At 40.0% G+C, this 23,917-nt stretch overlaps 1 protein-coding gene across 1 annotated transcript in view; it reads right to left on the bottom strand.

Moving 5' to 3' along the window:
• Positions 1 to 23,917, bottom strand: part of GRIN2A (glutamate ionotropic receptor NMDA type subunit 2A) — a 284,640-nt gene that overhangs the window by 96,696 nt on the left and 164,027 nt on the right. The window contains exon 3 of the mRNA XM_077828127.1: positions 8,844 to 8,958. Coding sequence (XP_077684253.1) covers positions 8,844 to 8,958 — 115 coding nt within the window. The remainder of the gene's footprint in view (positions 1 to 8,843; positions 8,959 to 23,917) is intronic.

Raw genomic sequence — 23,917 nt, 5'->3', positions numbered from 1 at the left:
TGTGGGTGACTCCAGCCAATCACTAAGCTCACAAATGAACTCACAGAAAAATGATAAAGGACAAAGACCCCATATCACCTGTGGATGAACACTTTCCAAAAAGTGATCATTCCATATCTGATCTTACAATACTCATCCTCAAAGGAACCCTGCATGCACCTTCAGAAGGCAAGCCTGGGAACTTAAATTCATGATGTTAGACACCACATATCATAGACTCAACAGGGACACTGGTTTTTTGGCTCATTACGACAATTTGTAACACACACCTGCCAGCTAACCCTTAATGGCCCACTTCAAACTCCTATTGCCTAACAATCTAACCCTTATTGCCCACTCCATTTCGATGGCCTCCTACAACATGCATTACCCCTTATGCTTAACAATCTGCCCCAACTTGTATTTAACTTATTCTGATTTCCTTCCCAAGACTGAAGAAGAGCTCTGTGTATAACTTACACCTTCCACCAACAGAAGTTGATCCAATAAAAGATACTGCCTCACCCATCTTGTCTCACTGCAGAGAAAAGCATGAGAGAAAACTCCTCTTCTTAGGAAAAAAAGCATTTGCCATACCCCTTCCATTGCAAAATATGATGCATGGCAGAATACAGAATACTGCAATCACTTTATATTTTTGAAGGTCCTCTTGCATGACACTTTTATCTAGATCCCAGTTTCCTCAATTACTTTAAGATACAGCATGCTACAATTAATACGTATATGTGTTAATAACAGGAAACATTAATTCTAGATAGTCACCTGAAGGTCTTGAAGAAGTTCAAGAAACACTGGAACCTCTGACATTCAAAACTGGGTTGAAAGCCTCACAAGGGAGACGATGCAGCTCTACCCCTTATTCCTCATCCCACTCCTTTGTGGACAGGAAAGCCCAGATACTATGGCCCTCAGGCACTAGAGTAATAAGTGAGGTGTGTGTATACATACACCTAGATTATAGACAGACAGCAGCAGAGCAGTCACACAGGCTATTGCAGTCCTGAGTGGTTTTCCCGCTGCTCCTTAGTTTGTGGAGAAAAGTCCCAGTGCACAGCATAGTTCTTTCAGCTCCTGTGCTGAGATTAGGATTTTATCCAGCTAGTCTAGTGCAGCATAGCTTTGTTTAGTGCAAGTTTTCAAATAAGCCTGAGAAGTACTAGGTTAAATATAAGCCTATGGTATGTACACTGGGAACTCTCTAATAATGCAGGTTTAGCATTTCACTATAATCGGAGAGTACTACTCAGGTCAATGACCCCCTCTCTTCACCTCCAGATTGATGGTTTGACAGCTGCCCTCTTGGCTGATGCGTAGGGACCGAATCAGGGACCGAATCAGGGACCTTCCAAAACTAAAAGCATGAGCTGCTACAGCTTGAGCTAAAGTGCCAAGAGAATCTATACACTGGGGTTGTGACAATTAATATCCTCTGTGGATTGGCCCAGAAGGGGACCTGTAACACACGCACACCAGTGGGTTATAGTGACAACCTTGGCAGCTGAAGTAGCCTCTGGATGGCCATGCCTTCACTCCCAGTGGGAAACAGCTCCAGCACAAATGCCCCTGCTCCTGTATTCTTCCACTGGGACCAGCTGCTATAAAAATAGGAGTCCGGCATTCTTCACCACTCCTCCACAATAGTTACAACTCTTCCCCTATTTTTCAGCCAGGGAGGAGGAGAAGAATGGTGATTATTCTTTTGGAACACAGAATTTAACAACTGCTTGGTAATAACTGATGCATTCCAAGGAAATTAGCTAAGTGCAACACCGATACAATGAAGTGAAATTTCATTATAATAAAAACTATAAAAAAAAAAAAGCCAAGTGGTTCACTGAAAAGCAGAGATGCAATTCTGGACTTTAACTCTGTTCTGAATACAGTTTTATGTATGAACACATCTAGAAATATGTTGTGTTTGCATTTTAAATAACATGACTTTAAACAGGACTTTGCAACAAAGGTAGCCAAGAAAGTGTGTTGCTACATCTACTCTAGGTGTAAAGTCCTGTTTAACATCAAGTTAGAACATATTAGCCCCATGACAGAGTTGCCTATAAGAAGGTTCCATTGTATATTTCACGTGAAGAATATGTAAACAAATGGACATTTGGTTCCCAGTTATTTCAATTGTTCTAGTTAAAAGGTATATGGGCTCCCCATATTTTTTATTGAAAGTACCATGGTGTGATCTGAATTGCCAACAAAATCGCAGCTTCACTTCATCTACTTTGGATGCGATGATTTCCTGAGAAATTATACTCGGTACTATATTACCTCAGTGATTTTTCAACATCACGGTAATTTGACAGCAAAAAGCTTTCCAAAATCTGAACCAGTGTTCTGTTTTTCAGTTCTAAACATGGACAGTGTTGCTTCACTTGTAATGCTGTACATGCTACACTTCTTCTATTGGCTATATGAAACAGGAGATTTTTTTTGCCAGACGGAACACTCCATGGAGAACTTAGTTCTCTTATCTAGGACAGGGGATTCGCCCACCACAAGCCCCCTATTTTTCTGATATGCACATCATGTCTTGCACATCAGGGCTGACTCCTCCTTCTGTAAGTTAATCAAAGTGCAAAATCAAGCCCTTGACCACATACAGTAAATGCAATATTAATGCACAGTTGGAATTTTAATAAGTTTGGACATGTGGAAGTGAAGGTTCCTATAGCAACATGAGATTTGGAACAGACTCAGCTGTGTTGTACCTACAATATAATATTTTCTACAAACATTTTTACAAGAAGCAGGAGTAAAGCAAAAAATGTTTTTTACATCTCACTAATTTATTATACATTTTTAAAAAGTCTTATTTCTCTTTTCCCACTTGCCCTAGAAATATGAGATATCAGATGCTCACTTCCCTTTCTGTGTAGGAGGACAGGCATGAACAGTGATGTGATATACAAAGCTATAACCTGACCTCTACTACTTCCTCCCTCCAATCTAGGAGCAAGGGAATGGTAAGTCTCACTCTCAGTTTATAGCACCATTTGACATTACTCTACAGACTGGGGTTCTTCAGAAAGAAAAGGATTTGAGGATATTGTAGCTAATTTTATAAAGAAAAAATAGCAAGCAGGAAAAATGTTTCTAACAAATAAGGCTATGTGTTTATCTTTACACATCACAGAATAGTAATAAAGCACAAAAAATGTTTTTATCCTGTGCTCACCTTTATATATGTAATATACTCTTAAGTGTAATATGTTCCTGCTTTTGCTATTAAATGTTCACCATGAAGTAAGGTTTAGTATAGGATGTGCAAAGTAGCTGAATTAATTTTTCTCTAGGAACTTAATTTTGCATTTGATATTTTTTATCTATTTTTACTATACTTTAATATCAGATTGATATGTTTTTTGCATTTAATTTCCTTGGCTTTAAAAAAAAAAGAGGCTATGTGATTCATGCTTAAAATGTTTATATTTAAATAGCCCCAAAAACCTTTGAAGTCCACATCTCCATGAGGTCAACTGAACAGGAAAGGATGATACCTTATTGAGGTGAACAGATGCTACTGTTTGGCAGTGGAACGATTTCTGCAGGGCTAGTTTAACAGGGCAGCAGCACATCACACTGTATTAGAGCTAGGGGTGGTGTTGCTTATGCTTGCATTTTTATCCAGGTAGACCATTTCAATGAAGCACACACATTACACACTCCATGTAAACGGTCTTGCCTCAGAACAACAGTCCCTGTGCCCAGCAAGAATGGGAAGGAGAATACATACTTGTGGAGCCTCTTTAGGATCTATCATGACATCTTGGTGGATGCCTACTTAACATTCCTAGAAGTGATTTTCATAACTATTATTCATTCAAGCAACGTTTTTCAAACTTGGCTGTGGACTACCCACTCCCTCCCCTCTCCCTCTCCCCCTAACACTATTTATACACTTTGTGTAAGTTTCAAAGTTTGCATGTCTGAGTCATTTATAGAGGGAAAGTGATTCTTTTATTATTTTTACAGTGAGAGCATGTACCTTTTTTCAGCCTGTAACAACTCAGCTATGGCTGAATGGATTTTCTGCGCATTTAAACCTTGCAGCTAAATCCAGCATAGGTATTTTTAGTCCCGAAAGAGAAATGTTATGGAAGTTATAATCAAGTACAAAAAGATTATTATACTATGAGCAAAGGGAAACTGAATCAAGGGGTTTCATATTAAAACTTGTACCTGAAGGAGAAAATTAGATAAAAGCACTTCACATTAAACAGAAGCAATTACTCTTCGTTACTCACATTATAAAGGAACTATACTGCAATTTGTATGTACATTTGCTATACTAAAAGGACTACTGGATTGTTGTACTATCAGTATTTTGCGTGAATGACCCACATAATTAGATACTAGGATTTGTAAAATCCCACTGAAACAGAACTGTGATACAACCTATTGAAACGCTGCCAGTTGAAGTAAAATTGTGTCCATCAGGAAACCAACAAAAGGAAGATGTTGGCTCTAAGTTTAATAATATATTTACACTGTTTGAAAGGTGTCAGACTTTCTGTCAGACTCCTACTAGAGCAAGAAGAGGGGAAACATTAGATAAACTTGTGATAAAATTAGAGAAAATGACACTGTACAGATCTAAGTGTCCACACTCAGTTTGTTCCTACTCGTGAAGGAAACAACTGAGGTGTATGGTATGTGAAGGAAACGCTAGGAAGGCACATGGAGCATTGTCTATCCATACCAGAAGAAAGACTGGAGGTCATGTATGTGGTTTAATTAGGCCACAACTTCATTCACTTATAATATGTGGGAGTACCCAGCAACAAATTGTACAATGCAGGGAAGAGGGGGTAAGCTTCCCATTGGTCCAGACATAGGAGACCCAAACCCCCTTCCTCAGCTCCCTTAAGAAGACCAGGAAAAGAACAGGGGTCTGCTCCACACTGACAAGATTTAGGAGTTCTTTCTTTCAAAATTCTTTTCCAGTCCAATTTACCCCATAGTCATATCCCTTCCATACAGAGGACATGCACTGGATGTCCTCCACAAGAAGGTGGCAGCAAAATACTTGGCTACCTCCCCCATTCCCACTAGGTACCCAGATGTCCACAAATTCCCTCTTTTATTTTTAAACCAAGGTGAGCCTTATTTGCATGCAGTGTCTGCTCCCAGGCTGCCACAGAGTTGCAGTGGGTACAGCAGAGATGATTAAGATTTGCATAAACGGTTAGGTTAATACCTTCTCATGTCTCCAAGTTGAAATTCACGAATTCTCATACCTTGTCTGAAGCTGCACAATGGAACTATAATGCTTCAAAACATGTCTGGTTACATGTAGCAGAGCCTATACTCAAGTCCTCCCCACTCTCATATGGTGGTCACTTGTTGAAATAGACCCAAGTATTTCTTTGAAGTCTGGAGAGTGTTCACATCCAGGAGTTTGGACATGATCTGTCCCCTGGTAAGTTTCCCTAAGCAGTTACTAGTTCAGTTTTCAAAACTCTATCAAACCACTTGCTTTGGTGGTCCCTTAAGACAAATTTAACTATATAAAGTGTATGAAATTATGATACTATGAGGATCACTGGCTATGTCTTAAACCACTTTCCCCTTGAGCTGTCTCATACAAATACTGACCTCACAGTGTGTAGTTATCAAAGTGATTTTTCCACAGATAATATATAATAGCTAGACTAGTGCATATTTAAAAATAACATTTAAGTTTTTAGTGATGGTTAATGAGCAGAATGTTCCTCAAAATATTCAGATTTACATGTTTAGTTCACACTGCAGGGTTAATAATTTAATTCATGTCAATGAATGTAAAGAAATACATCATGTGATATGGTAAACCCTCTCTGCATGGCTATCATGTTTACTGAGACTACAGTAACTCATTCTTGATCATACAAATTCAGCTCGGAAACTGATTCAGCAACATTTAGGCAAACTAGAGCCCCAATCCTACATTCTGTGTGTACCCCAGATGTGGATGTCACGTGACTTTATGGATTTCAATGGGAGCTTTGGTTTCCCAAGCAATGCATGATCAAGCATTAAGAATTTAAAATACATCTGTCATACCTCTGCCTATTTTTCCCAGGTCCTGATACAGCAGGCATTTTCTCAGTTCCAGGTTATGGCATGTTACTCACAATTAACTTGATTAATAATCCCACTCTTTTCAAATGTGTGCATAAGATTGACAGAATCTGGCCCTCAATAAATGCACTTTCAATGGGAATACTATAAGAGTGAAGATTTGTAGGATCAGTCTCATAATATATTTATTTATGTTCTAGATCATCACAGTGTACAGCATTAGCATTTATCAAAGAAAACAGAATTACTTACTAACTACAGTGGATTTTTTTCCATGGAGCACATTCCCTGGACATGGAGGTTTACATGCACCAATAACAGCTTAGCTCTCAGTATAATTAAATGCATTCTAGCTGCAGTCACGATTCAGAATCTCTAGCCAAACTTTGAAAGAATTAAGATTAACACTCGAAAGGAATTTAACACAATGTTTTTTAATAAAAAATATTTTGAAACAAATATTGACCATTTATAGCTTTACTGCCAGGCAGATTATTATTAATATTATTATTAATTATTATTATTATTGCTGGTAGGGAGAGCAGGACATGACATTTTAATTAGCAGTCAAAAAACTTTAAAACATGAAATTATTCAAATTAATAAAAATGCGAAGGGGTTTTTAGATTGTGTTTGGATTTTCAAACCCATCCAAATTTAGGAAAGATTGTGGGGTTCATTCACTCCTCCAGTGTGAGCTCAGTTTAATTAGTGAACTCGGAAGAAATTGCAGAGCAGTCTCCAAAAAATTCTCTGATCCACATGGCATATCTTGACCAATATTCTGCTCTTCCAATGCATACAGAACTCCTAGTGATGACAAAATGACAGATTTGTGTCACCGATATTAATGGTAATACTGCCCATACGGAGAGAGCAGATTATCATAGTGGAGTATACTTCCTGCTGTAGGTCACAAAAGACAATTTTCTTATCTTAACTGAATGTATAAAATGTTAGTGCCCACTCTTAGATCACCACATTAGGTGATTTCAGATTTGTTAAGATTTCGAAAGCTGGAAGTCATGTATCATTGGGACTTATTTGATAGGATATAATTTAAAAAGTCAGTTAGGACATGAGAAAATAAAGAAGCCTGGACTGAAAAAGTGTTTGTGAAATAGTATATTAAAAGGGGAGGAAACTAAAACATTCAAGACTATTATACAATAAGAACCCAATTCTGATGTTAATGGCAGTAGATGGTGGTTATATGACAGAAAAAATTTAGTCCTAGATGCTAAATTGCCGTTTTAAACACTAAACTCCACTTTAAAAATATTTACACCCTATAAATTGCCATGTTTGCTATCTATATGATAAGATTCAAGGAGTGTCACTCTGTGTGTCATTCTGAAGCTTAAAATGGCTGTTGAGTCACTATGAAATGATAAGAACAGAATAGTTGACAGCTCTTTGTTTAGAATATCACCAAGTTGAATCATCACTGGGTTTTGCAGTCTGCTACTGTCCGATTCTTAAATTCTCAGCCACTTAGACTTTGCAAATGACACCCAAGCAACAGCAAGGCACGTGTCTATGCCATTGCTGGGTAAGGAATCGTATCCCTAGCCTCTGTTTGTCAGAGGGTGGAGATGGATGGCAGGAGAGAGATCACTTGATCATTATCTGTTAAGTTCACTCCCTCTGGGGCAACTGGTATTGGCCACTGTCGGTAGACAGGATTCTGGGCTGGATGGACCTTTGGTCTGACCCAGTATGGCCGTTCTTATGTTTTTATGCCAAGAGTCCAAGACCATTGTGATATCAGAAGTATATTCAGATCACTCCCCTTACTTTGCAGCTACTTTGCATGCAATAACTTTACTGGTTGTATGAGGGAGACTCTACAGATGGTGGATTATTTGGCATAACGGCCTCACCTGTGCAACCACATGGGCTGTCAGCAACTAGTTCTGCATTAACCGGCGTGCCTACAGGACGTAGTAGTACTAACACAATTATTAGAGCTGGTCATATTTTGTCTTAAATATGCTGTTTCATCAAAGCGGAAATATTTTGCAGAGATGTACTCATTTTGACAAGTTTTCGGACAGGAAGGTTTCTGTGGTCCTATGTGGCTTCTCTAGCCACTTTTGACAGACACCCATGAATTGAAAACTTGACCTTTTTGATCCAAAAATAATCAGATGTTTTAAAACAATTCTATTTCGTAAAAATGTTTGAGAGCTTTTGTTGTCATTCCAATGCAAAACAAAAACACATTTCAAAACCTCCAAAGTTGTTGCAAAATGGAACGGCCACCCAACAGCCAGCTCTACTATCTATCAGGCAAATACTGTGCACTTACAGAGAGCCTTACATCCAAGGACTTCAAATCACTAATGAACGAAGATTCAACATTCCTATTAGGAATGTTATCTGTGTTTTACAGAAGGAAAAACTAATGCACAAGAGACCTACCTAAGGTCACTCAAGATTTCCAGAACAAAACCAGGAGTAGAACCCATAAGCCCAGATTCCCAGTTTTGCGTTTTAGCCACATGATCATCCTTCCCTTACCTTCAGGCAGTGGCATGCACATATGAAAGTATATGCTGCACCTATATGCAGCCTAATATAAACATTCTGCTGAAATTGAACACATACCATGTCACCAATCTATTTTGGGGATTTGCTTACATTTACAGTCAGAATAGCAGTGTATTGACATCAACAAACTAGGAATTCAGAAGTATTTCACGGGAGAGGGAGCTGCACTGAAATTCTCTCTTTGCGCCTTTCAGTACATTAATATGCAGACAAATGCTCACCTTCTCCCACTTCCGGTCCTTGTTCAGCACTATCACCACCAGCTTTGGGTGTGCCTGGTAGCCATCTTCTGTGAAGGACAAATCTTTACCTTCCCAAGTCACATTCATCATAAACCTAGGAGGAAAAAAAAAAGTTTAGTGAAAAATGAATGAGCTGGCCAACAGTTAACGAGCAAGCTAATTCATACATCAGAACAATACTGATGAAATACACACACATTAAATCCCATCACTGCTGTGAAAATCCTAGGTCTGCAGCTGGAGTCTCTGGGGCATTCCTTGAAGGGAAGAAAAAGCAAAGTACTATATACACATGACTTGCACTGCAGAGGTAGATGGTTATTTCCCACCTTGTTACTGGATTTGCTTTCATCAATTTATCATGATTTGGTTGAAGGTAGGTGAACAATAAAATACTCTGTGGTTATGATGTGTCCTCTTACTGCACAGGAGGAGTGTAGATGAAAACCATCCAGTTGAACATAATTAAAATAAGCTCATACAGCTTTGTTATTAGACATTGTTTAGGTCAGGAAACAAACTGTTAGTTTGATTCTACATTTAACATTTGCTCATGCATCTATATTTTGTATCCTTAGCTGAAACTTCATTGTGATTTAATTAAACCTGTTACCAAGAGGAACTATATGCTCCATCTGTATTGATACTGATGTGATCATTAATCATATTTTATATTTGCTTATAAGGAAATATGCAAAAAATGTGACTCACCCATTTTATCTCCATTTACATCAATAAAAAAGAATACACTAGAGGAATGCTACCACCTTTCTGTTATACAGATCAATTTGAATGTCAGATCATGTTAACAAACATTTTATAGCAATTTAATATCATACCTTACTATGGCCTTCAAACCTGACCTGAAACTGATAGGTTGAGGTTGGATCAGGTCAAGCCTTGGACTGCAATAGGGTAGGCTCTCATCACCTCCTACAGTAGTTTTGTGCCCTGCTCCTGCTCACCCTGCTATCTTGTTGCACTGCGTGTGCTGCGTAGTGAGTGTCCTGATACGTCACAGTGAGGTGATGGTGGCCAGCAGGAGTGGGTCATGAAGCCACTGTCACCCCTACCCCACAGGCAGGAGACAACCAGAGGCATGAGGAGCAGAAAGCCCGCACCAGGCCAAGTCCCAAGGATAAGGCGGAAGTGGCGCTGATACAGGTTCCAGAAGGAGCGTTGTGTCTGAAAAGGACTTGACACTCTCAGGTTGGGTTCAAAGTCAGCTGTTCCTGGGTCATTCTTGCGTCTGGATAGAGCTTTAAAATTAGGCCCAAACAGACCTCTATAGCTTACCCCATCTCCTATATTCTCTCTTTCCAATACCCTCTCCCTTATTCTCAACTACTCCCTTTGCATTTATCTGTGTTTTGCATTTTGTTTGACTGGGCCGAGGTTCCCAAGCAATCCAGGTAACTCTGCATAACTGTCCTGTCATCATCATCACTTACCAATCTACCAGTCTTTGCATCATCCATATATTTTATAAGCAGTGATTTTATATTTGCTTCCAGATCATTAGTGAATATGTTGAATACCATCAGGCCTAGTACCAATCTCTGTGGTGCACCCCATTCGGGGATTATTCCCCACTGAGAACTATTTTTTGACATCTGTCAGTAAGCCAATTCTTAACCCATTTAACATATGCTCTATTGATATCATAGTACTAATTTCTTTATCAGAGTGTTGTGCAGTTTTAACCAAAATGCGTTACAAAAGTCTTAAGTATTTTAAATCTACGAAGTTATCTTTATCAATCAAACTTGCAGTCTCATCAAAGAGTGAGAGCGGGTTTATTTCACAAGACCAATTTTCTGCAAAACCATGTTGACTGGCATAAATTATATCTATGTTTCTTAATTCTTAATCAATTGACTCCCACATCAGCTTTTCCACTATTTTGCCTGGATTGATGTCAGGCTAACCAGCCTATAGTTACTTGTGTCATCTTGCTTGCCCTTTTGGAACACAGGCACTCTTCCGGTCTTTGAAAATTTTCCCCTTATCCAAGATCTATTAAAGATGAACATCAGCAGGCCAGAGATCTCCTCAGCCAACTCTTTTTTGGACTTTAGGGTACAAGTTATCTGGGCCTGTTGATTCAAAAGTGTTTATCACTAGTAGAGGTTCTCTAACATCTTCCTTAACTACTAATGGATTGGAAAATACTTCATCATTCTCAGATTACTCTTACCAAATACAGAACATAGTAATTTACTGACTGCTTCTGCCTTTTCTGCACCATCATTAACTATTTTACCATCTCCATCTAGTAATGAGCCTATAATCATTGCTAGCATTTCTTTTTTTCCTAATGTGCTTAAACTTCTCCTTATAGCCCTTAGCCCTTTTTATCTCATGTCCGTAGCTTCCCATATCAGTTCTCTGCATTTTATAGCAGTCAGTATGAATCAGATGTTATCTATTTCCTCTTTCTCTGTTTGTTATATATTGCTTTTTATTTCTAATTGCTACCTTCATTTAACTACTGAACCAGGAAGGCCTTTTAGACAAAGTTGTCTCTCTTTCTTCATTGTGAAATCATAGCTTTCCAGCCATCTAATAAACGCTTCTTCAAGAGCTCTATATTTTATTTCACATCTTTTCTCTAAATGTCTCTGCCCAGTCAATTTTGCTCAGTTTTCCTCAGCTTTGGAAAATCAGCCCTTTTGAAGCACCAAGTACATACATTACAAACCTCTAGTGAAGAGATAATGTACAGCAATTCTGACTGTTAAGCCCTCAACAACTTCAATACAAGTAAAATCCCTGTTTCCCCATTCTTATCTGTGCAGATCCCCAGCAACTGTAGAAATTGTATGTTTTTGCTGTGTAAAAACAGCGAGATTAAAACAGTGCATGCTTGAGGTGACCAGCACACTCTTCTCACCCACAGCACATCTCATGCAGAAGGGAAGACTGAATTGTGCCAGATGGTTTATATCTGGAAAGAGGTAGGGACAAGTCTACATAGAGAAGTTACTCAAATACAATTCATCTGATACTTCTACCTACATGGGGCAAGGGCAAACATCAGAGGTTATCCTTCTCTTACCTTCCTCTTCTGTTATTCCTCAGACTCCTTCACTGGGTCTTGATTCATTCAATTAAAATTGTAAGATCTTTGGAGCATGTACCATACCTTCCTGATAGACATGCCAAACCCATTGTCAAGGTTCCTCCCCTACTCTGAACTCTAGGGTACAGATGTGGGGACCTGCATGAGAACCTCCTAAGCTTACTTTTACCAGCTTAGGTTAAAACTTCCCCAAGGTACAAATTAATTTTATCTTTTGTCCTTGGAATAACCACTGCCACCACCAAACTCTAACTGGGTTTACTGGGAAATGTAGTTTGGACACATCTTTTCCCCCAAAATCCTCCCAATCCTTGCACCCCACTTCCTGGGAAAGGTTTGGTAAAAATCCTCACCAATTTGCATAGGTGACCACAGACCCAAACCCTTGGATCTGAGAGCAATGAAAAAGCATTCAGTTTTCTTACAAGAAGACTTTTAATAGAAATAGAAGTAAATAGGAGTAAGGAATCACCCCTGTAAAATCAGGATGGTAGGTACCTTACAGGGTAATTAGATTCAAAACATAGAGAATCCCTCTAGGCAAAACCTTAAGTTACAAAAAAGACACACAGACAGAAATAGTCATTCTATTCAGCACAATTCTTTTCTCAGCCATTTAAAGAAATCATAATCTAACGCATACCTAGTTAGATTACTTACTAAAAGTTCTAAGACTCCATTCCTGTTCTATCCCCGGCAAAGCAGCATACCAACAGACACAGACCCTTTGTTTCTCTCCCTCCTCCCAGCTTTTGAAAGTATCTTGTCTCCTCATTGGTCATTTTGGTCAGGTGCCAGCAAGGTTACCTTTAGCTTCTTAACCCTTTATATGTGAGAGGATTTTTCCTGTAGCTAGGAGGGATTTTAAAGGGGTTTACCCTTCCATTTACATTTATGACACCCGTAAAAAAAAACAAAACAGAAATTGGGCTTGTTTTTGGCTTAATTGGCTTGTGAGTTGCTTTTTGGTTAGTTTTTGGCGTGTAGATTGTTTCTTGTTTGGCTTGTATCTTGTTGCTTCTTTTTTTATGATTGGCTCCCAGCAAGCAGGGGCAAGCAGGGGCGAGTCAGGGGTGCACAGTGGGCCCACCACAGTCCCAGACTGCACCCCAGGGGGATCCAGTCACATAGAGTGTTGAGGTTCTTACAGATTGGCTTGTTTTGGCCTTATTTTGAAATGGGATTAGCTTGATTTTTGGCTTATTTTGAAAGACGGAGTGCTTTTTTACCGCATGAAAGTTGGCAACTGTGCTTCGTGTTTGGAGAGGAGCTAATACAATGGGGCCTTAACCCTGCCTGAAGCCTTTGGGCAGTACCATAATGCAAACAAACAACAATCTGGCCCTGTGATTGGAGATGCACTCTATTACCACAGCACAACCTGTGGGGAGGACTGTCACACCACCTTAATCAGTATGAATCCTCCAAAACATAACATAGCAAAGCTGACATGTGCATTGGGGATGGTGGTTAGACATATCTGCCTTTGTAACAAATCTATGATAATATATTTTCATAACATACCATACAAGTTATGATCAGAGCTATACCTTAATCCATTCAAAGGATGTGCAACCATACATTGCCCCCCTTTTGATAAATTTCTAAACGCTGAATAATGGGACCAAGACTTACTATCATTATAAGACAACAACATACATCTGCTCAGTTTCACCCTATAGCATTGCCATTTGACGCCCCTTTCCTGGACAGTAACCTACATGCTTGCAGTATTATTCATCTAGGTCTCAGCTATTAAAAATGTTTAAGGGACCTTTTCTCCAAATTCTCTATATAAAAATCAACTTCAAAACCAAACACAGAGGACAGGTATATTCCTCTCCTATGCAATAATGGAAATAGTATATGTCATAACTTTTCCTATTCTGTAAGGGTTGGGTCAGATCCTTATTCCTGCTCCAGCCTGGGTAAGCCAAGTAAACTGGGCTGGAGCAGCACAAAGGAGAACTAAAAGCCCTGGTTCCAGATGAAGGAGGATTTCCCAACTCCTAACAGGCCTGACAAACTCACTACACATTGCTGTCACCGTATTTATCTATAAAGAATGTTATCACACAGATCAAATGAAATCCAGTGACACGCTGGTCATTAATATCATTGTGAGATGTATGTAGAGATGATACCTAAAAAGTTATGTGTATATACTGAAAATATATCCTGAGAGTCACAAAAGGGCATCCTTTAAAAATTGAAAGTGTCATAAATATAAAGGGAAGGGTAAACCCCTTTGAAATCCCTCCTGGCCAGGGGAAAGCTCCTCTCACCTGTAAAGGGTTAAGAAGCTAAAGGTAACCTCGCTGGCACCTGACCAAAATGACCAATGAGGAGACAAGATACTTTCAAAAGCTGGGAGGAGGGAGAGAAACAAAGGGTCTGTGTCTGTCTATATGCTGGTCTTGGCCCGGGATAGACCAGGAATGGAGTCTTAGAACTTTTAGTAAGTAATCTAGCTAGGTATGTGTTAGATTATGATTTCTTTAAATGGCTGAGAAAAGAATTGTGCTGAATAGAATAACTATTTCTGTCTGTGTATCTTTTTTGTAACTTAAGGTTTTGCCTAGAGGGGTTCTCTATGTTTTTGAATCTAATTACCCTGTAAGATATCTACCATCCTGATTTTACAGGGGGGATTTCTTTATCTCTATTTACTTCTATTTTTTATTAAAAGTCGTCTTGTAAAAAACTGAATGCTTTTTCATTGTTCTCAGATCCAAGGGTTTGGGTCTGTGGTCACCTATGCAAATTGGTGAGGCTTTTTATCCAACATTTCCCAGGAAAGGGGGGGTGCAAGTGTTGGGAGGATTGTTCATTGTTCTTAAGATCCAAGGGTCTGGGTCTGTAGTCACCTAGGCAAATTGGTGAGGCTTTTTACCAAACCTTGTCCAGGAAGTGGGGTGCAGGGTTTTGGGAAGTATTTTGGGGGGAAAGATGCGTCCAAACAGCTCTTCCCCAGTAACCAGTATTAGTTTGGTGGTGGTAGCGGCCAGTCCAAGGACAACGGGGGGGAATATTTTGTACCTTGGGGAAGTTTTGACCTAAGCTGGTAAAGATAAGCTTAGGAGGTTTTTTCATGCAGGTCCCCACATCTGTACCCTAGAGTTCAGAGTGGGGGAGGAACCTTGACAGAAAGTCAAATCCTAGTGTGGAAAATAGAAAGGAGCATAAACTCTGGCAAGTCAAGTGTAAAAATATAAATATGCAGATGAAAAAGGATTTGAAGAGCAACTAGTGAAAGAAACGAAAAACTAACCTCACATTTTTATTTTAGTGCATCAGAAGTAGGAAACCTGCCAAATAATCAGTGGGGTCACTGGACAATCAAGGTGCTAAAGGATCACTCAAAGAAGACCAGGCTGTTGTGGAGAAGCTCAATATATTCTTTGCATCAGTCTTCACTGAAGAGGATGTGAGGGAGATTCCCATACCTGAACCATTCTTTTTAGGTGACAAATCTGAGAAACTGTCCCAGATAGAGGTATCAATAGAGGAGGTTTTGGAACAAATTGACAAATTAAACAGTAATAAGCCACCAGGACCAGATTAAACTATTGCTGTAACCTATTGCTTAAATCAGCTTCTGTACCAGATGACTGGAGGATAGCTAATGTCATGACAATTTTTCAAAAAGCTCTAGGGTGATTCTGAAAATTACAGGCCTCTAAGCCTAACTGTAGGTTGAAACTATAGTAAAGAACAGAATTATGAGACTCGTAGATGAGCACAATATGTTGGGGAAGAATCAACATGCCTTTTGTAAAGGGAAATCATGCCTCCCCTATCTATTAGAATTCTTTGAGGAAGTCAACAAACATGGGGACAAGGATGATCCAGCTGATACAATGTACTTGGACTTTCAGAAAGCCTTTGACAAGGTACCCACTCCTGGAAGGGGGAAATAAAGATGGTGACCCGGCCGGAGGCCCAAGTCACGAAGAGGATGCTTTTAGAGTAACAGCCGTGTTAGTCTGTATTCGCAAAAAGAAAAGGAGTCCTTGTGGCACCTTAGAGACTGTCTCTAAGGTGCCACAAGGACTCCTTTTCTTTTTGCGAAGAGGATGCTGTGGTACTTGGACTGAGGCAGGTCTGCAGTTGGAGAAGATGACGGGTGAGGCACCACCGGGAGAGGGGGCAGCAGCCAGCAGAGCTAATCCCTATGGTGGCCAACAGGAGGGGCTGTGGCGAGCGGACCCCAACACCGCACCCCATCACCTGTTTGAACTCAATGCTAATAAAAAACAGGGACATGTGAAGGCAACAGGCACCAGAGAATAAACACTGTGAGGGTTACTGACCCTGGGGACAAAAACAGTGGCTTTGGGGAAATATAAAAGGGGAATACAAAAGGACACATCTTTATCCTTCACTGAGGAAGCAAAAAGAACAGCACTTTTTGCATTCATGAATGCTGCACCCTGGCCACGTGTGTTAGTTACACTGGGAGATTGCTTTAGATGAGAAATTGCTTTAGACAAGAATTTTAGCCTGTTAAAATTAAGTTTAGACTCTAAGAAGTGTGTTATACCTTTTGATTTACATGTAACCTATTCTTATTCTCCTTGCTCACTATCTCTTACATCTTAATCTTTTTTAATAAAGATATTTGTTTTCACTGTAAAAAGATTAAAGTGCTATGTTATAAAAGACCTGATCCTGAGTTGTTCCCGTTAATCTGTGCGTACACTGTCTCTTTGGTGTACTTGCTAATTACTGGGAGCGTCTACTGACAAGAGCTGGATACTGCGAGGAACTCGGGGGTTGGGGTGTACTTGCCACCAGCCTGCATGGAGACGGCGAGGTCTCCAGACAGCTGGAAGTCAGTGTTTGTGGGGAAGAGGCTGTTGGTTTCAGGGAGCTGAAGCACAGAAGACAGACAAGACTACTTCACGCTAAGGGTACGTAGTGGCAAGACACCTCACGACCTTGCGTACCCCTGGGAGTGTCACATGCTAACTCTTGTGAAAGCTACCACCAGCCTTGCCTTTACTAGGATTTGACCTTGTGGTAGCTAACACAAGGTAAGGACATTTACTCCCCCCCCCCCCACAGCACACACACACAATAAAGACAAGACCTAAGGGGTACAGCACAAAAATCTCACCCAGGAAATTTACAATTACTTTTCTTGGCACACGTGCTGTCTTTCTAAAATTTTAGAATGAAGGTAACGTAGCCAATGCTCCCATGGGAAGCTCATTCTCTTATTTCTGAATCATCCTCCAGGATATATAATTTCTGATGGATCTTTCACTGATACCTTTAGGATAGGTCTGCATTGGATCTGGAGGCGTAATTTCCACCTCAGATATATATATATTTACACACACACACACATATCCTGGTTGAGCTAGTGAACTAAAAATAGCACTGTAGCCATGGCTGCATGGACAATGGTTAGCTGCCCTGAGTGTAATCCAGTCTGAAACCCTCGGTACATACGTAGCGTGCTTGCTGGTCTCACCCTTCATGCAGCCATGACTACTATTTTTAGCATGCTAGTTTGATCAGGGCTAGCAAAGGTATGTCTACTTGAGCTGGAAGTTATACCTTCAGCTCCGGTGTAGACATACCCTTAGTGTATCTGATTGTAGTCCCTTTAGCTCATCCTATCTGTCTGATGCTATATATTGTTTATGTTTAATTTTAAACATATACCAACTCATCTGGGCACTTGTACGAATTTGAGCAATATAAAATGTATATAATTAATGTTGAGTAAAAAAACCCATGCACTCCTCATATAACAGATGAGTATAAATACACCCTCTCCCCCCAGATGCTTCAAGCAAAAGCACGAGTAAACCGATGGGACAGCATCTTTGCACTCGGACTTCAAAGATCAATATCAGATTCTGGAATGAGGAAGCCAGCAAAGTAAGTAGAACATCAATGCAGTGTACTCCTTATAGCCTTGCTTCCTCAAGCAATCAGTTGCTGCTTTCTCCACTCTTGATCCAAAGGGTCACTAGGTACTATACATTACAATAAGCCATCCTGGAAATCACAATGCCTCAAGTTATTTTAGCAGGTTCCACGAGAGAGAGAGAGAGAGAGAGAGAGAGGTTCTTAAATGCCACATCAATTACAGATTGATAAGCATCACCTGGGGCTTCAAACATATCTGTATATTGTGAAACTCCTTGAGGAAAGTTGAGTATAACTCCTCTATAACAGGGGTGGGCATCATTCCCATTCCATCAAACTTTATTGATGCTTCCTCCAGCTACATAATCTCTAAGATTATTAGGACTGAAACCAGATACCCTGCTATTATCCAGGTTCTTATTTAGGCCAAACAATTGGAAATGAAAGCAGACATTCTGCAACATCAGTAGTCAACAAAAGACATTTAAGCTATATGTTATCAGCATCCTGATGAGACTACAACCTAAACCACCACTTTAAAGCTCCTCCAGAAGCTTCACATATGTGTTGAGCAGGAGTGACAAAAGTATGACCCGATGCAACCACACAGAGAAAGTTCTCAGGGCAGATGAGCAGTCACCCAACTCCACTCTGGCGTCTCTCAAAGGAAAAAGGGTGACTCCATTTATCAATGCCAGAATCCACAGACAATTTATTAAACTTCAGGTTGATTCTTCTGTAACTGTTAACTTGGAACGGATCTTTGTCCATCTCAAGGAGGTCAGACAATAAGACCAGCACAATTTTTAAAGCATACGGAGACCTGAACCTAAGACTGATATGGAATGAGAGGATTTGATGATTCCAGATATTGCCAGACATTCATCACCACAGCCATCTCATCAACCTTGCCAAAGAAGTTCAGGGTAAAGACCTGGAAACAGTAAGCCGCTCTGTCAAAATCATGAGATTTTCTGAGTAAAGGCCAAGAATAGGATTTTCCAAAGTGTCTGAGTAACAACGGAGCACAGGTCTCATTGAAAATAAATAATCCTTGCGCTCCTACGTCACTCAGACACTTTGGAAAATCCCACCAAAAATGAACATTTAGACACTCACATCCTACTTTGCTGAAGGGAGGCACTAACAATGGATCAATACGTCTTGGCTAGATTTGACCATGTCTTATTACGTTTAAGTGAAATTAGCGATTGTGAAAGATACCAAATGTACACCCCTAGTGACTGAAGTCACGTATTTACCCACAGAAGACTCACACTGCTTTGCTCCTGATGAAAGTGTCAGAACTAGCTTCTCAGGAAGGCTCTGAGTTGATTACTGCACAAGAGGTTGATCTGCTACACAACATGGTGTTCTGTCAAGGTGGAACTCACCTCACTGTTAAAAGAGGTGGTTTCTGACACTTCAGTGTTTCAGTCTTTTTACTATTTCATCCCCAACTGGCCAAACGTTATACCCAAAGCACTGGGAGAAGCACTTCAAAAGGGAATAGAATAAAAATAAATCTGTTGGGTGCCACTTATGAGGAATGTTTGAAGAGCACCAGCCAAGAGACCCCAGGAAAGTGATCTATAAAAAAAATATTCTAGCTCTTTACAGACAGATGACAGGAAACAGGGCACTAGCCTAAATTCAAGGTAGTGCAGAAACAGACTCACTACAACCTACCTACATTACAGGTTGATAGTTTTGGCATCCCTCACTGGCTTCAGTGTCCCCCTTGCCAGGTTTCAGATCTCAGGCTCTAATCTGAGCAAGAGCATTTACACTGCAGAGTTTAGCCCCATAGCACAAGCCTGAGTCAGCTGACACAGGCTTTGAGACTTTCTTTTTTTTGTCGGAGAAGGGGGCAGCCACCATGCAGACATATTGAGAACAAATTGCTTCCCCTGTGCCAGGGTCAGTAAAGGAGGTGAGAAATAGCCATTTTTACTGCTGCTGAGAGCACAAATGCTGGCAAGAGACTGAGCTATTACAATCTGCAGGCCAGGCTAACTTGGATTGCAATAATATCCAATTCCCAATGTTGTGCCAGCTCAGTGGTTGGATGGGAGACCACCAAAAGCAAAGTGTTGCAGGAAAGGTTGGTTCAGTAGTCGATGCTCTTCTGTCAAGTCTCACAGAATCACATCCCCACATTGTTGTGAATGCCTGGGAGATTGCTATGGACCCTATGACACTTTTCACAAGAGGTGAACTATTACCCCCAGAGTCACAATTTGAGTAGTTTCATTCTGCTTTCCTAAGTTTACCCCAAATTTTCAGTTACGTAAGGTCACTCTTTATGAACTGAACTTTTGTGTAAACATGCACTAGGGAACTTTCAGTTTGTACCAGAAGGGTCTACACAGGCCAGTTAGTGCACAACACATTTGTGTGCTATAGAATTCACAACTCACTGGTCTGCATTACCGTACCATGAAGACAAGTCCTCAGTCTTTAACTTAGGCAACCATTAAAAGTATCTCTGAGCTGGATCCTGGTTCTATTGAAGTTAGTAGGAGTTTTGCCATTGATTTTTGATAGTAACAGGAATGGGTTCATTGTATGTAAATATATTGGGTCTTCCAATATTTGTGACTTCATATACATTTTTGTGTGAATGAATGGCCAGATGCCACTGGAAGGGACACCATATAATGTCTTTAATAAATAAATTCAGGAGGCTAAGGTGTGATTTTTGCTTTCGGGTTTGGAACAGCTGAGACAATAGCGTACTTCATTCCAGAAGAAGGTGAAAGCATCTCATATCTCTCAACAGTGAGCCTTGTGGAAATGGTGCCTGCTAGCCTCAAACTATGAATTTCAAAACTTCTGTCTTTAAGAGTCTTCTTATTGTAATTACAAGAGAAATTTGCTTTCATCTGTAGTTCAGAAAAGCAATACGGACATCTAGTGGCCAGTTGAGTTAATGACAGATAAGGCTTCTCATCCTCACCAAAAGAATACACAGGGCCATGAATACATGACAAGAACCATAATGTAATTTCAGTTCTGCCTTATAATGAAATGTGAGTATGAGCAATGAATGACAGGTCACAGTGAGGAAGATGGTTATAGTCTAATCCAACAATTTGCAGTTCTGTTTGGTTTCCAGTCGCCCTAAAACTGACATTTGGAAATTCCTATTGCCTTCTTGCCAACATTAATTTTAACAGCCTGAGCTGTTTTAAAGAGGTACCACTGATCCCACACAGCTCAAGAAGAAAACTTGAATCTCAGAGTAATGCTCAGAGCATAATATGAATAGGACTTCTGAAGCTCATGTAACATCTACCTCCACAATAAATCATTGTCCTGGGAAGAACTAGTTTAGCAGGCAAGGGGTGAAAGTTATTACTAAAACAAGATATATCATTGCTAAACTAAACGTGAGCACTAATAGAATTCAACGGTGATTAGGAAATAGAATACATGTTCAAAGAGATGACGAGTCCTTAGGATCCCTTACTATCTGAACTTCAGCCACTAATTTCCTGGCCTCATCTTTCTGCCAACAAACTGATAAACTCAATAAATGTCACAGGTGCCATCAACTTGGACCATCATTTTTCATCTGCGCTCTCCCTCACTACCTAGTATTGCAATTCCAAAACAACTGCAGGCAATGCACAGAAAATGAGAGAGGGTGGAGGCTCAAAGAAATATGGATTTCATCAAAGTCTTTTTTCTTAGAAAAGAAGGAATTTCTAGATTTCAAAGTTGATCACATCTTACAGGAAACATGATGTCTGCCAATATTTCAGTTTCCTCCAACTAATATGAATCAGCCACTTTAATAATCAAGGAAGACAGCCTGTTTTGGTTTGGCATTCACCCAGTACTGAAGCTTATAAAACTTGGACCCACTCCCACTTTTTAATCTTTGTTTCTTCATTTAACTGAATCCATGAATTACTGAGCTTCCTTAATGTGGTTTTATGTGAGACTTTTGTAATTCTGGAAATACTTATCAACAGGTACACCAGAAATATACATTATCAGAGAGACTTCTTAAAGAAGCAATTAAAAAATAAGCTAATGAAACTCAGGGAACTGTATATGGCATACTACATAGACTGCACTGGGTATCATGTAAAACTCCAATGATCTACTTGTTTACTTTTAATTACTCTTCTCCTGTGTATTTAGCTTGTTCTGTTTTAAGATCTGATGCATTTTCGGAATGTATCTCTTAACTACACACAACTGTACACTTGGGAAGTTTTTTTTTTTTTAAAAGGTCTTACAATATGGACATTTGTCTTTTCTTTCTTATTTCAAACCCTTCCGTGTGGTAAATAGGAAGTGTTCCCCTATGTCCTGGGTACATCTCGTCTGTGATATCCTGGTTCTGAGGGAGCTGTAGAATCCCAGGCCTGAGGCCAGCACAGGATGAATCCATTTTGGAAACAATGTGCTCAGTGGCTGTGAAAAAGGAGTGGCATGCCAACTATCTACGCCTCCTGCCAGCTGCTCCTTAAAGTGTTAGTTGCATCAGCTCTGGAGAAGTCATTTTGCCCAGGATTGTACAAAATCAGCAGCAAAGAGTAGGACAGGATAAAAAAAGCTGAGGGGAACTGGACAAAGCTTGTAAAAGGATGGCTCAGCATTCTAGCCTGCAACATCGGTCATTACAGGTTAGCAATAGTGCAGCATAACTCAGACCTTAAGGTCAGAAGAGACCATAATGATAATCTAGTCTGACCTCCTCACATTGCAGGACACAGAACCTCACCCATCCATTCCTGTAATAGACCCCAACCTCTGGCTGAGTTACTGAAGTCCTCAAATCATTGTTTAAAGACTTCAAGTTACAGAGAATCCACCATTTACACTACTTTAAACCTGCAAATGATTCGTACTCCATGCTGCTGAGGAAGGTGAAAAAAACCCAGAGTCTCTGCCCATCTGACCCAGGGAAAACTTCTTCCCAACCCCAAATACGGCTATCAGTTAGACCCTGAGCATGCGGGCAAGACCCAGCAGCCAGACGACACCAGAGAAAGAATTCTCTGTAGTAACTCAGAGCCCTCCCAATCTAGTGTGCCATCACTGGTCATTGGAAATATTTGCTTCTAGCAGTCACAAACTTTAGAAATACAATAGGTTGTAGTGAGCCAACATTATTATTCATAATTCATGCTTTGCAAAAAATAGTGAACATTTTTTTACATTAACTTTTTGCCATTTGGGGTAACTTTCCATCTCCAAACATAGCTTTTCCATGAAATCTGATTAAATATCTTTTTTCATATACCAAAAAGCAAGAATGCGCCAATTTTAAATGTTGCATTTCAATTCCAGCTTCAGGTGCATTTGTGCCAAATTCTGGGGAAAAGAGGCACATATTTAAGTTGCAAAAAGTGGCAATTCGTCTGTAAAATGGGACTCCTTTTAAATTCCTAAAGAATCTTTTGTTGTGGCTCTTTCATACTCTCGGTCATCTACGCTGACCTAATTTGGCACAGAAATGTGTTGTTTACATTTTGAGTAATTATAAAAACACACTACCTCTACTAGCCAGCCAGCACCAATGATACGCCACTATCCAGTGGGGTCTTAGCTGGATGAGTGGTGTGACATGCAACTCCTGTTGGGCTGGTGGAATATGACAGAGTTCCATTAACACCACTCTTCAGAGAGCATTGGAGGCAACTAGATTGTGTGCATTAATCAAAGATGCTAATATAGCTTGCAGTGTTTAAAATAGGCTCTTCAGTAGTGATCTACACTTGCCACACAATGATTCACCAATTAGATCGGTTAATTACTATGCCATGATTGCCAATCAGGAGCCATCATCCATGCAGAAAGAAACTAGAGAAAGTTAAGAACTATTTGATCATCTAATCCATCCCCTGCCATCAGGGAATGGTTCACTGCAGTGTATTTCTCAGGCATTTGTTTGGTTAAGATATAATTTTTTCACATCACCGAGTGTACCCTCGAAGTGGGTTGTTTAAAATTAAGTTGGTAGGACTGGCAGCCTGGCACTCATTTGAGGGCCTTCATCTATGCAACTAGTACTCTCTGAAGATCTGCCAGAAGCCAGATTTGATTATCTTCAGTCACACCTTAAGGCTCA

The sequence above is a fragment of the Eretmochelys imbricata genome, chromosome 10, assembly GCF_965152235.1.
Source record: "Eretmochelys imbricata isolate rEreImb1 chromosome 10, rEreImb1.hap1, whole genome shotgun sequence".
Classification (NCBI taxonomy): Eukaryota; Metazoa; Chordata; order Testudines; family Cheloniidae; genus Eretmochelys; species Eretmochelys imbricata.
Note: the sequence above shows the minus strand (reverse complement) of the source record. Positions and strands in the feature narration are given on the sequence as shown.